The 19093-nt window shown below is 38.4% G+C and overlaps 2 protein-coding genes across 5 annotated transcripts; one reads left to right on the top strand and one right to left on the bottom strand.

The window, feature by feature from the left end:
• Positions 1 to 3240: 3240 nt before the first annotated feature.
• Positions 3241 to 8181, top strand: LOC105704082 (SH3 domain-binding glutamic acid-rich protein homolog). Of its 3 annotated transcripts, none has more exons than XM_012432991.2 (5): positions 3241 to 3560; positions 5251 to 5433; positions 5557 to 5706; positions 5884 to 5924; positions 6009 to 8181. In XM_012432991.2, the coding sequence occupies exons 1-5, from the start codon at positions 3540 to 3542 to the stop codon at positions 6175 to 6177; spliced, it is 564 nt and encodes a 187-aa protein (XP_012288414.1). In that variant the 5' UTR covers positions 3241 to 3539; the 3' UTR covers positions 6178 to 8181. The 3 variants fall into 3 exon arrangements, with proteins under 3 accessions (XP_012288414.1, XP_012288402.1, XP_012288423.1); XM_012432979.2 differs by lacking the exon at positions 3241 to 3560 and adding an exon at positions 3612 to 3827; XM_012433000.2 differs by lacking the exon at positions 3241 to 3560 and adding an exon at positions 3853 to 4004.
• Positions 8182 to 8325: 144 nt separating this feature from the next.
• On the bottom strand, positions 8326 to 16115 carry LOC105704072 (uracil phosphoribosyltransferase homolog). Of its 2 annotated transcripts, XR_001104416.2 has the most exons (8): positions 15436 to 15575; positions 15259 to 15301; positions 14647 to 14796; positions 14434 to 14578; positions 14220 to 14350; positions 13750 to 13813; positions 9720 to 9857; positions 8326 to 9601 (listed from the first exon to the last, which is right to left on the bottom strand). XR_001104416.2 is itself a non-coding variant. In XM_012432964.2 (7 exons), exons 1-7 carry the CDS (start codon positions 15573 to 15575, stop codon positions 9787 to 9789), a joined length of 744 nt encoding a protein of 247 aa, XP_012288387.1. In that variant the 5' UTR covers positions 15576 to 16115; the 3' UTR covers positions 8326 to 9786. The 2 variants fall into 2 exon arrangements, 1 of the variants encoding a protein (XP_012288387.1); XM_012432964.2 differs by having other exon boundaries at positions 8326 to 9857; positions 15436 to 16115.
• Between the last annotated feature and the right edge of the window lie 2978 nt (positions 16116 to 19093).

Raw genomic sequence — 19093 nt, 5'->3', positions numbered from 1 at the left:
GGAGAGTGCCGGAGAATGCCGGAGAGTGCCGCAGAATGCCGGAGAGTGCCGGAGAGTGCTGGAGAGTGCCGGAGCGTTGCCGCAGAGGGCCGGAGAGTGCCGGAGGGCGGCCGGAGGGTTGCCGGAGAGTGCCGGAGAGTGTCGGAAAGTGTCGGAAAGTGTCGGAAAGTGTCGGAGAGCGGCCGGAGAGTGCCGGAGAGTGCTGGAGAGTGCCGGAGAGTGCCGCAGAGTGCCGGAGAGCGGCCGGAGAGTGCCGGAGAGTCCCGGAGAGTGCCGCAGAGTGCCGGAGGGTTGCCGGAGAGTGCCGTATGGTGCCGTAGAGTGCGATAGAGTGCCCTAGAGTGCCGTAGTACTCTAACTAGAGTGCATTGATTACCACTGTAATCAGAGTACCTATTTTAGAGGGCCGTTATTACTACCTATCTAACCTAACCTAACCTATCCTAACCTAACCTGACCTACCTGACCTAACCTAACCTGACCTACCTGACGTAACCTAACCTGACCTACCTGACCTAACCTAACCTGACCTACCTGACCTAACCTAACCTGACCTACCTGACCCAACTTAACCTAACCTGACATACCTGTCCTAACCTAACCTAACATCACCTACCTGATCTAACCTAACCTGACCTACCTGACATGACCTAACCTGACCTACCTGACCTAACCTGACCTGACGTGACGGGACTTAACCTAACCTGACCTAACCTAACAAAGGCACTTTGTTTAGAGTTCTAATCGAGGCACTCTAATGCACTATAATGCATTATAATGAACTCTACGGCATTCCACGGTACTCTACGGCACTCTACGCAACTCTAGGGCACTTCAGGGTACTTTAGGGCACTCTAGGGCACGCTAGGGCACTTTACGGCACTCCACGGCACTCTACAGTATTATAAGGCACTCTGCGGCACACTGCGGCATTCTCCGGCAACTCTCCGGCACTCTCCGGCACTCTGTGGCCACTCCCCAGCACTCTCCGGCACTCTCCGGCACTCTCCGGCACTCTGCGGCACTCTGCGGCACTCTCCGACACTATGCGGCAACTCTGCGGCCCTCTCCGATTCTCTCCAGCACTCTGCGGCACACTGCGGCAACTCTCCGGGACTCCCCCGCACTCTCCGACACTCTCCGGGAACTCTCCGGCACTCTCCGGCAACTTTCCGGAATTCTCTGGGACTCTCCGACACTCTGCGGCATACCTCGACACTCTCCGCCACTATGCTGCAACTCTCCGGCACTCTCCGGTACTCTCCGTCAATTTCCGGCAATTTCCGGCACTCTCCGGCAACTCTATGGCACTCTGCGGCACTCTCCGGCACTCTGCGGCACTCTCCGGGATTCTTCGGGACCCTCCGGCGACTCTGCGGCACGCTCCGGCACTCCGCAGCACTCTGCGGCACTCTCTGGCAATCGCTGGCAACTCTCCGGCACTCTCCGGCAACTCTGCTGCACTCTCCGGCACTCTCCGTCAATTTCCGGCAATTTCCGGCACTCCTCGGCAACTCTATGGCACTTTGCGGCACTCTCCGGCACTCTGCGGCACTCCTCGGCAACTCTGTGGCACTCTGCGGCACTCTCCGGCACTCTGCGGCACTCTCCGGGATTCTTCGGGACCCTCCGGCACTCTGCGGCAACTCTCCGGCATTCTCCGGGACACTCCGGCACTCTGCGGCATCTCTCCGTCACTCTCCGGCAACTTTCCGGCACTCTGCGGCACTCTCCGGCACTCTGCGACACTCTGCGGCCCTCTGCGAAACCCTGCGGCATTATCCGGCATTCTGCGGCAACTCTCCGGCTCTCTGCGGCACTCTGCGGCACTCTCCGGCACTCTGCGGCACTCTCCGAGATTCTTCGGGACTCTCCGGCGACTCTGCGGCACGCTCCGGCACTCTGCTACCCTCTGCGGAACTCTGCGGAACACTGCGGCAAATCTCTGGCATTTTCCGGGACACTCCGGCAACTCTCCGGCAAACTTCGGCAAGTTTCCGGCACTCTCCGGCAACTCTCCAGCACTCTCCGGCACTCTCCGGCACTCTGCGGCCCTCTGCGAAACCCTGCGGAATTTTCCGGCACTCTGCGGCACTCTGCGGCACTCCGTGGCACTCCGCGGCACTCTCCGGCACTTTCTGGCATTCTACTGCACTTAACCACACGCAACCGCACTGTACGGCCTTCGATAAAGCTCGAAAACACTTGATAAACGCGCGAAAACGATCGATAACGCTCGAAAACGCTCGGAAAACGCTCCATAACCCTCCAAAAGACGCTAAAAACGCTCGAGGACACTGAAAACATTCGAAAACGGTTGAAAAACGCTCGGTAACCCTATAAAACAGTCTAAAAACGCTCGAAACCGCTCTGAAAATGATCGAGAAACGCTCGAAAACGGTCGAAAAACGCTCGAAAACGCTCTGAAAATTATCGAGAAACACTCGAAAACAGTCGAAAAACGCTCGATAATGCTCGAAAACACTCGAAAACGCTCGATAACGCTAGTAGGGAAATGTAAAAAAAAATCATACGCGAAATAACTCGGCTTATATCCGGGGTTAGGTAAGCCTCGGGAGGATTTTCGCAGTATTCGACTCTTACGCATCCTCGTCGTGTGTAGCGCCGAACGCACACATACTCAACGTCTGGACCCGTAGCTTGGCGCTTGGCTGGTTGGGACGCGCTAAGATTTCTAGGAGCGATCGTACTCACACAGATTCTCTGCATGAGTGTTCCGTATGCGACGCCGACGCGTGCCCCAAAGCTCCGCATCACGTCGACTTCGAGGCAACAATGTACTTAATAGTAGTAGATAAGTAGACAAAGTCAAATGGAGCGTCACGAGTGTTCTTCCCTTACCATCAAAAGCGAGCAGTGTCGGTAAGCGTAGGTAAGCCACCACCGTCAACTGCCGCATGGTATTACCATCACGAGTACGTGAGCCGCCAACGGTGACTGGTAGATGGTACCGCCATCACGAGTGCGCGAGCTCCTATCAGAAATTCGTTGCGTCGCCCTTGGGGGCAAATAACGGTGAAAGCTAACGTACGAAACCAGAGGGCAGCGCAGGATTCGATCACACGATCCTGCGCGTGAGCAATCTCCCAACTCACCTCTGGTACATACATATACACATTTGCACAGGTTTTCTGCTTAATTTATTATTCTTTAAAAATATTTCTGTGTTTACACTCGTGCTAAAAGACGTTTATAACTTAGTGGATGCCGCATATCGTGAATCTACATTATCCTTCATATTGCAAGCGTTATTTATTGGTTTTCTACGATTTTCTGCGGTAAACTACTTGGTTTACGTAATATACGTCCAAAACCTCGAGAACCGCGAAATTGCCCAACTCTGTCGATATCTGTTGTTATGAATTCGCGAATAAGCCTAAGGCAGACTTAAGACCGCGGTGTAATCGATTTCATGGATTTTAAATACATTGTGACCACTAGAGTCGCTGCGATCGATCTAAGTATGTAACCTCTAAAGCGCCACTAGCGCTAACGGATATTACTTGTATTGGGTAGAGATGAATCATGAGAAAAAAAGCGTAAGTAATCTTTCTCTATCTCTCTCTGACATCCAAGAGCATATATCTCTACACTAGCTTAGGCTGGGCCTCGACTAAACTAGTACTAGTACTGGCTGTTACTAATCACCGTCAGTCCATAAGTAGTAGTGTGTCTCTCGATTTATTCGTCATTTAATTAACCACTGACTATCTTCTAACGGGAGTATTAGTGCCGGTTGACGAAAAGTAGATCGATTAACAATGGTCGTCAAGGTCTACATATCGGGAATCAGCGGCAATAAGGAAGTGAGTGCTGAGTTGTCGAATTCTGCAGTATCGGAGTATAGAGACAGTCGAACAGAACAGGCCTTGGCCAATGCCAATCCTTGTCGGATAATAATTCTGATGACACGTCTAACGAGAATGTACCGTGCATTTGAACCATTATTCACAAAATAGTATAATTAATTCTTTGTATTTTTGGTAAATATATTTTTGAGCTAAATGTACCTTTTCGTACATTTTTTAAAATTATTGTATTGGCATTGAGTTTAGGTCCTTATTTTATGTAAATTAATTGTTCGTGAAAAGACAAAACTGTTTAAATCATGTTATGGTAAATCTATGGAATATTATTTGATAGTCCCTTATATATTGGTGTTTGAAAGAACAGACTTTGTCAGGGTTAATTTTGGCAGGGTAATTATTATTATGACACATCATGTTGCGATCTTGACTGTGATTATATTATAATTGCTATAAGTTAATCGAACTAACGAAATTTGAACATTGTTGTTACGACAGTAAAGTGAAGGTACTAAATGAGATATATGAGTGGAAATATGAAAAATTAAGTAAACGGCTTCGTTTGAGAAATTACATACATTTAAATTAATCTTGGAACAATGAGCTAAATTATTGATACTAAATCCTCTCCGATTCTCTCCAGCACTCTGCGGCACACTGCGGCAACTCTCCGGGACTCCCCCGCACTCTCCGACACTCTCCGGGAACTCTCCGGCACTCTNTAATTTTACTAGTGCTTATAAGAAGATCAAAATTCCGATTATTAGATAATTTAATATTCAATGTCAAAGTCTTAAATACTTCCTTTAATTGTGATATCATTGTGGTAGTAATACTTCAAGATTCTAAGAATATTAAACTTATAGTAGTAAATTAAAATGTTAACATAAAATTATGGCACATGTAAATATCTCATGCATTACAATGTGGTAATCGTAAGAATACTACAGTTTGACAGAATAAGTCTTGGCAGAATGCTAATTCTTAGGACACTTTATAATGCATACATGTATACATGATATATACTGAAATAGACTGATCCATTACCAATATCGTTATTTAGCATAAAACCTAAGTAATAGTAAATTGCAAAATCCTTGATGATGATGTGGTTAGAAAATGAATAGGACCATTTTAATGATTTTTTAAATGTACAATAAGGAAAATCAATTCGTCTGGGCTACAGGTTTGCACCATCCATTAGAGTACTGTGCCAATAAATTCAGATTAATAATATAGATATTATTGAAGCATTTCATGTCATGCTTTGTCAACATCGGTTTATCTTTTGGAACTATTTTAAGAATTATACATATGAACTAATTTGTATTTATAAACAGAGTATTTTGGTATCTCCTTATATATTTGCATTAATGGGAACATCAGAAATGGATTCAAAATAAATCATAAAATGAAATTACAGGTGAAGAAAAGGCAACAGCGAGTTTTGATGATTTTAGAAAGCAAAAATATTGAATACACAACAATAGATATTACAGAGCCTGGTAGGGAAGCAGACAAGGAATTCATGCAGACTAAGGGGACAGTTAGGGATAGCAAATATCCTCTACCCCCACAAATATTTAATGAAGATGAATACTGTGGGGTAAATTATATAACTAATAAAGGTTTCTTTGTTATGGAGTATATGGTGTTTAACTTCGGTAATAGTATTATTTATTCATGAAATGCTACAGTAATCAACAGGTAGCGGTCTTATGGTTTGCAGGATTATGAAGATTTTGATTTGGCAAATGAAATTGATGAATTAGAAAAGTTTCTCAAAGTTACACCTGCAGTCAGCACAGCAGAAATCACATTTGAAAATAAATCGGAATCAGAAGATATTCAGCAAAATGGAAATACTTCAAGTCGGGAGGCAAGTATTTTGAAATTTTTTAAAAATGTGACACGAGAAAAGTTTACTTTAAAAACTTATTAAGCTTATAGGTATATTATGATTTAAAATATTTATATTCTTATATTACAATGTTTTTGGTTTTATTTTCTAAATTTATATATTTTTAAATCATATTTTTTATATTTCATGTTACAGCCCTCTTCTGATAAGGATGCTGCCACTACTCAAGGGGAAAGGTAAAATAAAAATATTAAATGTTTTTATATTAATTCGAAGAAACAATTAAACCTTGCACTAATTATATTCATTGACTTCAATAGCATCGATGAGAGAACATCTTTAGCAGACAAAGGGGATAACTCGGAAAGTCGTAATTCTATGGAACATGAAAGTGAATCAAAAGACAGATCAGAAACAGGTAGTGAGCAAATGGAAGACAGTGGTGATAAAAACGAGGAAAAATCTGACGATCAAGAAAAAGAAGAATAGATAAGTCACAAATGCAGGAAAAGATATTACATGAATAAGTTTATAAGAACTCATATACTTACTTCCAAGTGTTTTTGCAGAATGATAGTTGTTACGCATATAAGGCTGAAGAAAGGTACTGCCATAATTACACTAGGGGAAAGTGTTATACCAAGATTGTAGTGTACCTTGAGCCAATATAAATACTTTTAATGTATTACCACCTATCGTGCTGCTGCCAAAATATTTCTTTCCCAATAATGTAATTGACTATTTATAATAGTTTCAATTTATTTTCATATAGAAAACGAGTGCTTTAAAAAATGTTTTTAATGAAAAAATAAACTTTCAGTTTTGAATTAAGGGTGATTTTTATTTAATAACTATGCAAAGATTATTTTATGGACAACTGTTTGATTCTCCATTATTTGCCAAGTGAAATGAAAAGGTCTATTAGCTGATCAACTCTGCAACTTTTCTGTTATGCTAAATTCAGTTATTTCATTCTACATATATTTGTAAGCAATTAAGTGAGTAAATGTTTTTGAAGTTATGGGTTCAGAAATAAATTATTTTATTTACATTGAATCACCCCTTTTAATTATGGTCCAAGGTACACGAAAAATTGTACCATGGTCTGTTGTGCACTATATACTTTCCTTCTTTGCATATCTTTTTTTGAACTGAGTTTTCAGTTTAACCCCAAAATAAGTATATCACAACGATACTGAAGTATTGACTGAAAAGATATAACAATAATTAAAAATCTAGCCCAAGGTACAACACTTTCCCCTACTTACTTTACAACGTATGCAAGATATGTGGCGCCATTTCAAGTATAGGATACTTTTTCATCAATTTGTGATGTAAGAGCAGAACTCATTTTATATTTAATTAGCAGTTGAGATTCTTTCGATTATTTAGATGATTATGCACTTCGCTAAGTAAAGGAGACTTTGTACATTTAATTTTTTAAAGCTTAATTATTACAGCTTGTAAATTACATTTCTCTATCACATTATGAATCAATTTTTGGTTGTCACAAATTAGTCTGTATTAATTATCACATGCGATTATAGAGATGTTGATTTGTATCTAAGAAGCTGCGGACCTATACGAAAAACAATTATGCTGAGCAGTCTGAGCATGTATTCTAGATAGTTTTTGTTTTTAATCATTGCCTATAAAATGGTAATCCATCATACAATTATAATTTCTTAAATAATATCATTATTTATAATTTCTCGAGGATCAGGCAGTCATGCTAACTCAGCTGCTCGGTATTTAAAAATATGGCAAATGCGCCAAGAGAGAATTTGGTGAAATGTCCGATCTCGTTTCCGTATACCAGTCTTCCTTTTGAATACGGAATTTTTCTTAAACGAAATCCCTCTGACTCTAACACTGTTTGTACTTTTATCGATTTAACTTTTGTTATTTTCGCTTTTCACAGATAGGAAACAATCAAAGCGTGACATCGAACCATTAATTTTTATAGTAGTAAACTTTTAGAGTTTACATAGTTTCAAAGTATTTCATTGAAAAGGGACTTTGGCATAGAAATGCCCCCGCAGGGGTCAGTAGTTCGCAAATAAGGAGTCAACAACAGTTATATAAAATAAATACATTTATTGGCTAATCAACAATTTTAACGTAAGTACAGTAAAGTAAAACAAGTAAGATTAGATGTTTTTATATCAAATTCGAATGGCTATAAACAGTATCGTTATTTGCTAAGCACAACGTTATTTCAAGTGTAATGTAGCACAGAAAATCGTTCGATTACTGCATCGCACTTAGTATACATATTTAATTAATTTCGAAGTACATGAGCGATTTTTTTTTTTGATAAGGGAAAAGTAAGATTAGGAACCTTTCGTAATATAAACGCTTACGAGTTACCGTGCCGATATTAATGAGGGTTGGTTAGGAGGATGGTACTGTTGAAAATAAGCTGTATTTTTAAAGCAGTTATAAGTACAGTGACTAACATTACGACTTTATTTGATCCACATGTTACGTTTTTACAGATGGTTTGTCTGTATTAAAATTCGCATACTGTTTCGGTTTCTAATCGAAGAATAAGTACAATAAGAATATTTTGATGTCATGCTTTGTTATTATACGTATATTTAAATTGAGGATATCGCCTAGTTCTGTGAACTGTCTCGTACAATACTCCTGCTCTTGACTAATATATATGCTCCATAGGAAGGTATTTTATTTTTAAATATAATCACTGCATTTTCATATTATATGTATCCCATTATATTTATAATTCGTTCGCTTATCGCTTGCTAGGGACCTAAAATTGAAACACAGAGGTATTCTGTGTATATGTATTAATTCAGAAAGCGACTTAAATTTCTTGTCTTTTTTTGTAAATGTATAATAAATCCCGTTAAATGAGACAAATACTTAGCTTGATTCGAAACAACGTTAAATATATTTATATCGCGTACGACGGGGAAACGAATACCTTTTGTCAGCTTAAGTACTTTATGTGTTTCATTTGAAACACATTTTAAACCCTGTGAGTGATTCAAATGTATAATTAAATACAAATTAAATACGTTGATTACTGGAACACGAAGCTGTACAATATTAATTAATAGTTGTTAGATATTAATGTTACATTAAATAAATCTTAATACATTGAAATATTTGAAAATACATGGATAATTTCATTATACATTTGATATGTATGCGATATAAGGATTATTGTTATATACATATATGGATTTACTAATAAATACATTGAAATAAATTATACAAAACAATTCAACTGTTACAAAGAATTTGATATTTCACTTATACTTTTTGGAACACAGTCGAGTACACGTTAAATTTCAACAGAACTTATGTATAATGTTATTCATTTTATGAAGAAAATACAAGGCTGGTTTATGAGTAATTTCAAGTACTTTGTTATTTTTTAATCAATAAAGCAGCAGGAATATGATAAACGATGCAATTTACCAATGTATTCAATATACTACTTCGTAGACATTTAATATCTATTCTTGTTATGGTCTAGTAAAGTATGTAAATACCAAAATATTTTTGTGCTCCTAGCTGTTGATCAATTTATTATCATTGACATAAGATTTAGTTATCGCTATAAGTTTTGTAATTGCACAGATTATATTTTTGGAGGCGAAGTCATATTTCAAAGAATACGCACATCTTGGTAGAGCAAGAATGTTGCAAATATCAAATAATCATACTCAATTTGTTTTTCAAATGCAACTTTTAAAGTAGCAGTAAAGCCGGAAGTATCATGGATAAGAGGTATGCGAAATGTTTCTAGTGCATTTGTAACAAAATGTAACATAAATTTTGTAAATAACTTTAAGTTGTGGGATGTAGTACTTGATTGTAGTCTGTATCATCTCTCATCTGTAGATCTGTCAGGGTACTGATTATTTTTTCCAAAATTAGGATACTACGAAATTGAGAAACAAAAATTTTAGTTGTTATATAATAAGATTGTATCATAAAAAGCGCAAAGAAATACGTTTTCGAATTTGACAGGAATACCTATCAAAATAGGTGTTTCATACTTCTTTGCCATATGTCCATCGTGCATCTTTACTTTTTCTCATAACATTAATTGTTAAAACTTCAAGGCTATATAATGTTTTTATCACAATAGCTTCCACTTATGCCTGTCGGTCCCATTACACCGCAATACGTACTGCCTGGAAACAAGTGCGAAAGTGTTTTTGGTGATTTCATGCCTTACATTTATTTAACATGATGTTGCTATAAATCTTCAAATAATTAGTGTAGCAAATAATGGTTAACAAAATATTCTAGGCTTTCGTTTTTTGTTCTATCCATGGCAAATTAAAGAAACAAAACAATATTGTTTTTTTAAATATTTGGCTGCAATATTTACTTGCACTTGTACTTTAAACATTTTGAACATTAATTGTAAAATAGAAATAAAATGTTGAAATCGACAATTAACATACATGTTCAGCTGGATTCAAAATTTTTAATTGTATTTAGATATACATGATAAATCGATTTTAGTCAAGTAGCGATAAACAATTTTATAAAATATGTTCCATAAATAATGAACAGAACGTTTGTCAAATTATAATATCCTTTCCACAGGGTCACACTAATTTTGAGAAAAGGGGGAAGAAAGGAAAAAATTCTTTCACTGTAATGTAATTATAAGTCGGTATTACTTGTTTTAAGTTTTTATATCTTTATAGATATTGCAGGAGCATTATCGACCAGCTTGAAAATATTTTTAATTAGTACTCGCCACATGCATAATGCGGTTCGAGTAGTTTTGTTTACGAAGTTGACGTACTTTTGGTAGGTCTTATATACACAGAAATAGCCACCACCTCTGTATTGATTATTCAAGATTGTAAATGTGCACTTACAGAACAAAATAACAACTATAAATTTCTATGCCAGTAGATGGTTAAACCGTTGGAATGAAAATTAATAAATAAAATACAATAAGTCTCAAGTATCGTGCGTTTATTTTCATTTACGGACAATAAATTGCTTATTTTCACTTTCCATGGTTGATTAAGAATAATTCGCAATTTTAGCTTAGCATTAAATTTATAAATATTTTTACAGCAAATTCAAAATGCGTTAATTGAGTGCTTATTAGGGGAGGCAAAAATTCATTTTGGATCAACTTATAAATTATAAGGGAACGGTTTAATAGATTACTAAATTTTCGATGGAATAAATCTACATAATTAAACAAAATATATTTGTATCTTGTATAGATACCTGCAATTACACTAGTTTACTCACTCTGCTTAAGCATGTGAGAAAGTAATAAGATTGATACGTTTACATTTATATTTGAATGACAGATTTCATTCAAGTGACACGTGTACTGTTTCGATTTGTTCTGTTATCTAAACTACTTATGTAGTTTAAGTCTGTACAAATACACAAGGAAAAATTTTAAATTAGAATAAAATGTGTTAGCTGCATACCATAATAAAAGAAACTAAAAGAGTCTAAGAATATAATTGCACATCATAATATAAACAATCAAAAGTAATTCTTCATTGTCTTCTGTTATCGTGCACATTAATTAATACAGCTGCTTAATAGGGTTTATAAAAGGAACAAGAATTACAAATTTTTTCGTATTTGCATTATACTTCAAGTATGACGTTTAGACATTAATGTTAACTACAATATAAATGTATCAATTAACTTTACAATACCTTTATATGTTTTTTAATGTTTATATTCCAAAAATGAAACAAATACCATTTACCTGTTGTAATGAAATGCTTATTGAAAACAATCAAAATTATTGTACTAGTTTTATAACTGGCGCCTATCTGATATAAACATTTTCTTGTAATCGATAAATTAGGGCTTTTATTGTTTGTTTCATTCTGATGAGACTATTACAAACAAAGTACGTAAATTTGCGGTTGATTAACCACTGTTACGCATTCAGGACCGTATCAGTACATCTTTGTTTAGTTCTCTAAAAATTAATCATTGCTATGTATAAACAGATAAAAAATATTGGTGTACTGGTAACCGTTACTATTTGTTCATTTAGGGCTGGAAATGATCCTTAAAGTTAATTTACTATGCGCCTCTGATAATGATAATGACGATGATGACGATATTAATAATAACAATAACAACAACAATAATAACGAATATTATTATGCTGAACTCACTGTTGTGCTGTCAACGCAAATTACTTCAGATATAATTGGTTTTAAACGCAATATATAAGACTCGGTACATCCTATGTTTAAATAATTGTATAAAAAAGGATTACATTATCTTCTAGAGGTTACTTAGTTGATAATAACATATCTAATACAAAAACATAGTTGAAGTCCATCAAAATAACAGACTCATTCGGTCAGAGTTTTCTGATTGAATTCACTTGAAATAGCAATAAATAATCGGAACATTAATATTTCTGTTTCACTTTCATTTATGAATCTCTAATCTCTTGCCCTTTGTCATCATTTACAATGAAATATTATGCTGTTTTTTATCGCAATTGAGAAATTGAAATTGTTTTTACCAGAAGTGGCCCTTATGGATTCTTGCTTTCACACAGTGTTGTACATAACTTTACATACTATCACTTACAGTCTTATAACAAATAAATTTGTTTGTTCTACACTGATCGGGAACATATTACATGTTTATTTATTCATTTTGCGTTTCGTAATAATGTAATGCATATTATTTTATATCAGGTATTGCTAAATATAGAATTAAAAATATGCTATTAAGGCAGTCATAACACTTGTATTTATTTTTACGAATCGCACAATGAAATGTTTACTATAATATTAAACCCAATGTGTTTAACCTGTTGTACTGAATGATGCTAAGGATATTAAATAAGTAAATTAAATGTTGAATGTAATGTAAAATATGTTTCCAAAATCTTTGCCCTTTTCAAATAGCTTTAACTATATCGGCAGCACAAAATATTAAAAATGTCTTATTCTAGACAAATTTAGAGGTTTGCTTTAGTCTCTAATAGGTAATTCGTGTGTGTATATATAATTAATTGAAAAATTACATCAGCAGCTGTTATCATAAAATTCAGTTCAGTTTCTCACTATATCCTTCAGCGTCAATATTTCAGGGTGTATAATGATGAGGATATTTTAACATTTGTATTTCAGTTGCTAATATTTTTATAGTATTATAATATAAATTTGGTAGAGTGCGTCTTGTAGGGAATTTTTCAAATTTCTTAACTGTAATATTATTTGTAACTGTGAAGAAGTCTATTATAAAAGAGTATAACAGTTATTTAATATGTAGAGCTGCATATTTTGCTTTAAGTAAGATCATGTGTTGAATGAAATATTTTTTAATGATTATTTGTTATGCAAACATATGCAATACTATGCAACATAAAGATCAATACTTCCCGTTAAAAATTCCTTGTATCAATAAACACCCCGCATATGGATAAAACAAGATGCACTACAGTCTTACAATTATTAGATAAAATCACTACAGGTCTACATGGTCTGTGCGTGGTAATTTCCAGTTTCTGATGTAGCTTTATGTAACCATATAGACTAGAATTCTGAACTTAAACGCATAAATAAATAAAAATCCCAGAAACAAGTAATACTTCAGTAAATATTGAAAGATATGTATCATAGTACATATATCTGTAAGAAATTAATAATAATATTGAGAGATATGAATCTTCAAAAGTTTGGTACTTCTTTCTTTCTGTAGTGAATTACATTGTTGAGAATTTGTATAAAATAAGGATTTTTTTCTAATTTACAAATTTAACCTAACTGTAGACATCTGATGAAAATGTACCATATGACTATGTCCTTTTTGAATTATAACAGTATAGAAAATATAATCGACGACAAACTTATAGTTATAAGTGATTCAAAGATACCATGTCACTAATTCCTGTTGTAGATGACATGCATCAAGTTTTACTGAACAGTAAGTTTGTCTGTAACCATGTGTTACATAACCTTCGGTAGTTCAGTTTTTATCATAAATATGATTTGTAAACTACATGTTTTCTACATCAGTCTACTTATGGCTAGCAAAATTAATAAATTCAGTCCGTACCAAAGTATTTTTGTCCAAAGTGATTTGGTGCTATTTGATGAATCTCCGATGTCAAGATCTTCATCTAGAAGATTAATTTAATTTAATTAAGTTTATGAATACTTATAAATAAATAATATGCAGGATGTATTAAATTAAATTGGATTCTTAATATAACTTTGGAAGTAGAATGTATCACAATCAATTTCATAAGTGTAGTTGAGCTACATAGTTCATTCTCAATTCTTGATTTCATCAATAATGTACAGTATTTTTATAACCCGCATACTATCAATATATTTAAAAACTGTTTGGAACAGTACTACATTATTATAACATTTAGGCATATGAAAAGTGATTATGATAACAAACTTAATATATATATCCAATTGTTACTTGTAGTAAGTAAATCTCAACAAAAAACACCTTTAGTGTAAAAAAAAAATGAACTTGTCTTAGCTGCTACCATGCCTCTTGATAATTTAATTTACCTTCGGGAAGGCAGTGACAAGAGTTCTGGCAGCAAATGGCGTACAAAATAAATTAGAGAGAATAATATTCTCTTCAAGCACATTATGCTCCTTTAATACAGCAATTGCTTTTATCACAGTATTTCCGGTGCCTACAAATTTAAATTAAATAATATGACATTCTAGTATACAATCGTTACACTTCAATCTGGATAAAAATTGTTTGTTTACTCACTCATTATTGGATACATTAATAGAACTTTTCTTTCCGATATGTCATCAGGAAATTTTGCATAAACAACTTTAGCTTCATGTGTATCCACATCACTTTCTACAAGTATTTTACCTATGCGTATGCTACGACAGCAATCTCGTAAACCCTTAAATGAATTCAGTTAAAATGAATAATACAAGAATCTGTTTACAACCAGCCTTAGCTATTTAGTACCTGTTCCATAGCTTCTCCACTCCTCACAATAGATACTCCACAATTGCCTTTTTGATATTTTAAGCCTTTGTACTTGGCACCTGTTGGCGTAGTTACAATACATTCTGTAAATGGCAATTGGTTTAAACTTTCTTCTATAACCAGTCTAATCTGTAACAATAATAAAGATTCATAATACACTAAACGTGCATGTAAAAAGATACATGTGGCATTTAACTTGTTCAGTAAATTTTACAAGGTTATATATTTCCTAGTCTATTTACTTTAAAATCGTGGTAAATTTTATTAAAAACTTTCTTCTATAACCAGTCTAATCTGTAACAATAATAAAGATTCATAATACACTAAACGTGCATGTAAAAAGATACATGTGGCATTTAACTTGTTCAGTAAATTTTACAAGGTTATATATTTCCTAGTCTATTTACTTTAAAATCGTGGTAAATTTTATTAAAATAATTTATTATTAAAAATTGATATAGGTAATTATGTACTATTGTTTTTACATTGTGTACTGGATATCATAATTGAGGTATAGAATAAAGGCATATTATTAATAACATTTCTTAAAAGATTAATAAAATATAAATTAGATACTGTGAGAACACTCACCAAACGATCAGCATAAAACTTGAAATCATGTCTTGTAGTGTTCCTATAAACATTATGTCTCAATCAGGATTATATTAGTATTAACCACAGGATGGTAATAAAAGACTGATCTAATAATTCTTGGTTAAGAGTGTATGGCAAATATAGTTTACTTTTTGAGAAGCAAATTATACTCACTTGTCGCGTAGAATGGTTTGCAGCTCTTTAACTTGATCATTAGATGGCAATATTTTTAAGTTTTGACCGTACTCATCGTTATTATCAATATTATCAATTAAAAGCTTCTTAACGCTCGTTACTGCTTCTGCACTTCCCATATTGCTAAGTGAATCCTATTTCTTTAGCAGTGGTATGAATATTAACTGAATTATATGCAATTATATGCAAATCGCTAATAAATCAAATGTGACGAACGCGATTGTCCACTTCAAGAGGCGACAATTAATTGCACATAGATAAGTGCTTCAAAATTTATACGATATAATCGTTTAAACTCGTTGATCCCCATGAATCTTTACGATTCTACTTCCATGCCATGGTTCATTCTACAAGTTGTCTTGAAGATATATTTTTACTTGCTGCATTGCTGCACAATTCCATGCAGTAAAATGTTTCAATTGGCTGAAAATAGGTAGATAGCCATCATGCATAACAGAAGAATCTTGAGCCAATCAGTGCGCTTTCCTGCATTCAATTTTGCAACAACGCAGCAAGTGAAAAGGTAGCTTAATTTGCTTCGATTTGCCTGTCCGTAGATACCGGTTTAATTCTTTGCAGTCGTATTTTTCATAGGTTTTCGTTTCAGGCATATTAACCTTGTTAGAAACATCCCGGAGTTCGACTGCAAAGAGTTAGTTTACACAGAGAAGATTGGGACCAGAGATGAGTTGGGAGATTGCTCACGGGCAGGATCGTGCGATCGCATCCTGTGCTGCCATCTCGTTTCGTACGTTAGCTTTCACCGTTTTTCGCCCCCAAGGGCGGCGTAACGAATTTCTGATAGGGGCGATGGCGGTACCATCTACCAGTCGCCATTGGCGGCTCACGTACTCGTGATGGTAATACCATGCGGCAGTTGACAGTGGTGGCTTACCTACGCTTACCGACACTGTTCGCTTTTGATGGTAAGGGAAGAACACTCATGACGCTCCATTTGACTTTATCTACTTATCTACTACTATTAAGTACATTGTTGCCTCGAAGTCGACGTGATGTGGAGCTTTGGTGCACGCGTCGGTTTCGCGTACGGAACTCTCATGCAGCGAATCTGTGTGAGTGCGATCGCTCCTAGAAATCTTCGCGCGTCCCAACCAGCCAAGCGCCAAGCAACGGGTCGAGACATTGAGTATGTGTGCGTTCGGCGCTACACACGACGAGGATGCGTGAGAGTCGAATGCTGCAAAAAATCCTCCCGAGGTTTACCTAATGGCGGATATAAGCAGAGTCATTTCGCCTATGATTTTTACATTTCCCTACTAGCGTTATCGAGTGTTTTCAAGCGTTTTTAGAGCGTTTTTGAGCGTTATCTAGCATTATCTAGCATTATCGAGCGTTTTCGAACGTTATCGAGCATTTTTAGAGTGTTTTCGAGCGTTTTCAGAGTGTTTCAGAGCGTTATCGAAGGCCGTACAGTGCCGTTGAATGTTGTTAAGTGCTGTAGAGTGCCGGAGAGTTGCCGCAGAGTGCCGCAGAGTGCCGAAGAGTGTCGGAGAGTGCNAGAGTGCCGGGGAGTTGCTGGAGAGTGCCGGAGAGTGCCAGAGAGAGCCGTAGAGAGCCGTAGAATTGCCGGAGTGTGCCGGAGAGTTGCCGCAGAGTGCCTGAGAGTTGCCGCAGAGTGCCGGAGAGTGCTGCAGAGTTCCGCAGAAGGCCGCAGACTGCCGGAGAATGCCGGAGAGCGCCGGAGAGTTGCCGCAGAGTGCCGCAGAGTGTCGAGGGGTGCCGCAGAGTGCTGGAGAGTTGCCGAACAGTGCCGGAGAGTGCCGGAGAGTACAGCAGAGTGCCGGAGAGTGTCCGAGAGTTGCCGCAGAGGGCCGCGGAGTTGCTGCAGAGTGCCGGAGAGTGCCGGAGAGTGCCGGAGAGTGCCGCAGAGTGCCGGAGAGTTGCCGGAGTGTTGGCGGAGAGTCCCGGAGAATGACGGAGACTTGCCGGAGGGTGCCGGCGAGTGCCGGAGAGTGCCGCAGAGTTGCCGAACAGTGCCGTAGAGTGCCGGAGAGTACAGCAGAGTGCCGGAGAGTGCCCGAGAGTTGCCGCAGAGGACCGCGGAGTTGCTGCAGAGTGCCGGAGAGTGCCGGAGGGTGCCGCAGAGTGCCGCAGAGTGCCGGAGAGTTGCCGGAGTGTTGGCGGAGAGTCCCGGAGAATGACGGAGACTTGCCGGAGGGTGCCGCAGAGTGCCGGAAGGTGCCGCAGAGTTGCCGAAGAGTACCGCAGAGTCCCGGAGAATGCCGGAGAGTGTCGGAGAGTTGCCGTAGAGTGCCGCAGAGTGCCGGGGAGTTGCTGGAGAGTGCCGGAGAGTGCCGGAGTGAGCCGTAGAGAGCCGTAGAATTGCCGGAGTGTGCCGGAGAGTTGCCGCAGAGAGCCGGAGAGTGCCGGAGAGTTGCTGTAGAGTGCCGTAAAGTGCCCTAGCGTGCCCCAGCGTGCCCCAGCGTGCCCTAGAGTACCCTAGAATGCCGTACAGTTCCCTAGAGTTGCGTAGAGTGCCGTAGGGTGCCGTAGAATGCCGTACAGAGCATTATAATGCATTAGAGTGCTTTAGCACACTACTTAGAGTGCCTTGATTAGAACTCTAATTAGAGTGCCCTTGTTAGGTTATTTAAGGTTAGGTCAGGTAGGTCAGGTTAGGTTAAGTCAGGTAGCTCAGGTTAGGTTAGGTCAGGTAGGTCGAGTTCGGTTAGGTTAGGTGAGGTTAGGTCCGGTAGGTCAGGTTAGGTTAGGTCAGGTAGGGCAGGTATGTCAGGTTAGGAAAGGTCAGGTAGGTCAGGTTAGTTTAGGTGAGGTAGGTCAGGTTAGGTTAGGTCGGGTAGGTTAGGTTAGGTTAGGTAAGGTCAGGTCAGGTAGGTCAGGTTAGGTTACGTCAGGTAGGTCAGGTTAGGTGAGGTCAGGTAGGTCAGGTTAGGTTGGGTCAGGTAGGTCAGGTTAGGTTAGGTCAGGTAAGTCAGGTTAGGTTAGTTCAGGACAGATAGGTAAGGTTAGATCCGGTCAGGTTACGTTAGATAGATACTAACAACGGCCCTCTAACAAAGGTACTCTGATTACAGTGGTAATCAATGCACTCTAATTAGAGTACTACAGTATTCTAATGCACTCTAATGCATTATAATGCACCCTACGGCATTCTACGGCCCCCTACGGCACTCTACGCAACTCTAGGACACTCTAGGGCACTCTAGGGCACTCTACGGCTGTCCAGGGCACTCCACGGCATTCTACGGCACAGTACAGCAATCTATGGCACTCTACGGCACTCTATGGCACTCGCCGGTACGTCTCCAGCACTCTCCGGCACTCTGCGGCGTCTCTCCGGCACTCTGCGGCAACTGTCTAGCACTCTGCGGCACACTGCGGCACTCTTCGGCACTCTGCGGCAACTCTCCGGCATTCTGCCGCGTCTCTCCGGCACACTCCGGCACTCTCCAGCACTCTTGGGCACTCTGCGGCAACTCTTTAGCACTCTGCGGCACACTGAAGCAACTTTCCGGCACTCTCCGGCACTCTCCGGCAAATCAACGGCACTCTCTGGCACTCTCCGGCAACTCTCCGGCACTCTNTCTCCAGCACTCTCCGACACTCTTCGGCACTCTGCGGCACTCTGCGGCAACTCTCCGGCACTCTACAGCAC

Source organism: Orussus abietinus, unplaced genomic scaffold, assembly GCF_000612105.2.
Source record: "Orussus abietinus isolate OABI.00-Male unplaced genomic scaffold, Oabi_2.0 scaffold38, whole genome shotgun sequence".
Classification (NCBI taxonomy): domain Eukaryota; kingdom Metazoa; phylum Arthropoda; class Insecta; order Hymenoptera; family Orussidae; genus Orussus; species Orussus abietinus.
The sequence above is the reverse complement of the archived record's forward strand: the minus strand, read 5'-3'. Positions and strand labels throughout refer to the sequence as shown.

Excerpts from the sequence above, each read along its gene's own strand:
- LOC105704082 (XM_012432979.2), top strand. The coding sequence starts at position 3,783 with ATGGTCGTCAAGGTCTACATATCGGGAATCAGCGGCAATAAGGAA. Across the intron at positions 3,828-5,250 it reads GAATCAGCGGCAATAAGGAA|GTGAAGAAAAGGCAACAGCG; the intron begins GTGAGTGCTGAG and ends ATGAAATTACAG. Across the intron at positions 5,925-6,008 it reads GCCACTACTCAAGGGGAAAG|CATCGATGAGAGAACATCTT; the intron begins GTAAAATAAAAA and ends TGACTTCAATAG.
- LOC105704072 (XM_012432964.2), bottom strand. The coding sequence starts at position 15,575 with ATGGGAAGTGCAGAAGCAGTAACGAGCGTTAAGAAGCTTTTAATTGAT. Across the intron at positions 15,302-15,435 it reads CAAACCATTCTACGCGACAA|GAACACTACAAGACATGATT; the intron begins GTGAGTATAATT and ends TAATGTTTATAG. Across the intron at positions 14,351-14,433 it reads ATTAATGTATCCAATAATGA|GCACCGGAAATACTGTGATA; the intron begins GTGAGTAAACAA and ends TTAAATTTGTAG.